Raw genomic sequence first — 2,500 nt, 5'->3', positions numbered from 1 at the left:
AAGGACCTCTAAAATCTCTTTCAGCTCAGAAGTCTTCCATCAGCCCAGTTTTGTTTTTTTGAGACAGGGTCTCACCATGTAGTTTAGACCAGTCTGGCCTTGAACTTGCAGCAAGCCTCCTGCCTCACCACTTCAATATTTTACTTTTTTTTTCTTTCCAAAAAAAGTCCAACACAGAAATGGACAAATGGATAGCTACACACATATGCACACAAACCAAACAGGAAACAAAATGTATCTACTTCCTGAGGCCAGGAAAGACCACAGCTAATACCCTACCAGTAGATACGCCACCTGAGAACTTCTGTTAATTCTTTAGACCAGTAAAACCTCAAGAGTGAAAATATGCCATTACTCTTCTGTTTGAACATAGAATCAAAAGACTGGTTGCCAGAGATATAGCTCAGCGGTACAGCACCTGCCTGGCAAGCATGAGGTCCTGAGTTCAATTCCCAGTTCCCAAAAAAAAAAAAAAAAAAAGACTGCTAAACACCAGGTAAGTGCCACTAGCTGCCCCGACTGTCCTGGTCCACATTTTCACTGGAATGGGTGGGACTGCTTTAGTCTCAATTTCTTTTTTTTTTCTTTTTTTTGTGGTACCAGGAATTGAACTCATGACCTCGCACTTGCTAGGCAAGTGTTTGCGCCACTGAGCTATATCCCTAACCCTATCTCAATTTCAATCCCGGAAATTTGTCTTAAGAGATGAGTTTCTCTCAGAGCAGAGAGCCGTCCCGGGTCCAGGGAGCCAGGCGACAGGTGCCAGGCGATTACCTTCTTGTTCAGCTCGATGTTCTCCAGCACCTTGATGGCTTGGTAGTAATCCCCCAGCAGCGAGTGCAGGCGCAGCAGCCCCACCAGGCTGAAGTAGCCGAGCATCTTGTAGAGGGAGTGCCGTCCGTACTCCCCGGCCACGCTCTCGGGGTCACCTGGGCGGGACAGAACAGTGGCGCTCCAGCAGGGGCAGATGGACCTTTAAACGTCACTCAGTAAGCTTGTCACTCACTGGCAGCCTTGAAAGCTTCCATAATAGGAAATAACACCAGAAACAGTACAGCCGGCTTCAAGCTAATCTTCAACTAAGTTACTTGGAAGGTGGCCATTCATTGTTTTGTTTTCTTCTGTTTCGTTTGAACATACCTGAGAATACGAGTGGCCTCTCACCAGTCAGTCAGTCACTCACCACGGCCCTCCTTATAGGAAGTCCCCGAAGCCAAGGTGATTTTCCTAAGACACGAGCACCCCCTGCCCACTGAGGGGACAAGGACACCGATGGTGCAGAACAGTGCAAAACGACAACTCGGTGTCACCAGGCAGCCGAACCCAGAGCCACAGCACTGCTCCTGGCCGCACACGCGCCATGAAAGAACTGCTCCCCTCTTTCCACAAGCACTTGAACCACGGCTACTCAGACTTGGGCATTTGGTAGATATTTTCTCAAAAAATGAAGTGAAGCCCATCACACTTCAGTGGCATTGTCTGGGCACTGTTTGGTGCTAGTGAATAATCTGAGCTTGATTAAGGGAAACTAAAACCTGCCACTATGTGCTCAGCAGCTTCCACATGAAGGCCTACTGACGAGACCAGCGGGAAAGGTACAAACCCAAGGGGCTTCCCCCCTGCTACTGCGGCCAAAGCCAGGGCCTTGCACGTACTGAGCCCAGGCCCCCCGCCACCGTGATGTGGTATTTTAAAGAAACTGTAATAAAACGTGTCAGGAAGTGGAAGATCTAACTCACTGTTAGCAGTATTTTATAAAAGCATGCATGGGCGAAGGACCCACTTAAATTGCAAGATAACCAAGTAGCCTTAATGCAATGAAGTAGAAGTTCACTAACACTGTTTCAGATTCCTCACTGCAAACAGCCCACAGGATATCACACTTGCCAAGCTTCACAGAAACACTCAACACTGCGGGGCATGGCAGCAAAAATATCCCTACTACTTGAAAATGCTATTAAAATAGTATCTTTTTCTCAACTGTGTGAAGAGAGATATTCCTCATATGCTTCAAGCAAAACCTACAGCAAGAGAATAAATACAAAGCAAAACAAAGAGATTAAATGCAGAAGCAGAAACCAGACCCCTGCTACCACCTAGGAAGCTAAACACCAAAAAGAGGTGCAAAAATGTCACTCTTTTCACTGAAAAAAGTTTTACACATAAATAAGCTTTGTAGTTCAACACACTTTTGAGTGTGTTAAAAACGCAAATCAAGAATAGTGGTGCATGCCTATAACTCAGCATTCTGGGAGCCTGAGGCTGGAGGATCAGAAGTTCAACCCCAGCTTGAACAACTTAGTGAGACCCAGGCTCAAAATAAAAATTAAGACAAGTATGGTGGCACATGTCTGTAACCCCCACACTTGAGAAGCTGAGGCAGGAGGATAGCTCTGCATTCAAGGCCAGCCTGGGCTACATAAAAAGACTTTGTCTCAAAAAAATAAAAATAGGCCGGGCACGATGGCGCACACCTGTAATCCCAGCACTCGGGAGGCTG

The 2,500-nt window shown here is 46.6% G+C and overlaps 1 protein-coding gene across 1 annotated transcript in view; it reads right to left on the bottom strand.

Annotated features, from left to right (window-relative positions):
- The window catches only part of Eif3l (eukaryotic translation initiation factor 3, subunit L), a 30,599-nt gene that overhangs the window by 10,281 nt on the left and 17,818 nt on the right, over positions 1–2,500 (bottom strand). Inside the window, exon 9 of the mRNA XM_005379230.1 lies at positions 775–929. Coding sequence (XP_005379287.1) covers positions 775–929 — 155 coding nt within the window. The remainder of the gene's footprint in view (positions 1–774; positions 930–2,500) is intronic.

Source organism: Chinchilla lanigera, unplaced genomic scaffold (assembly GCF_000276665.1).
Source record: "Chinchilla lanigera isolate Chin_1 unplaced genomic scaffold, ChiLan1.0 scaffold00012, whole genome shotgun sequence".
Classification (NCBI taxonomy): domain Eukaryota; kingdom Metazoa; phylum Chordata; class Mammalia; order Rodentia; family Chinchillidae; genus Chinchilla; species Chinchilla lanigera.
The sequence above is the reverse complement of the archived record's forward strand: the minus strand, read 5'-3'. Positions and strand labels throughout refer to the sequence as shown.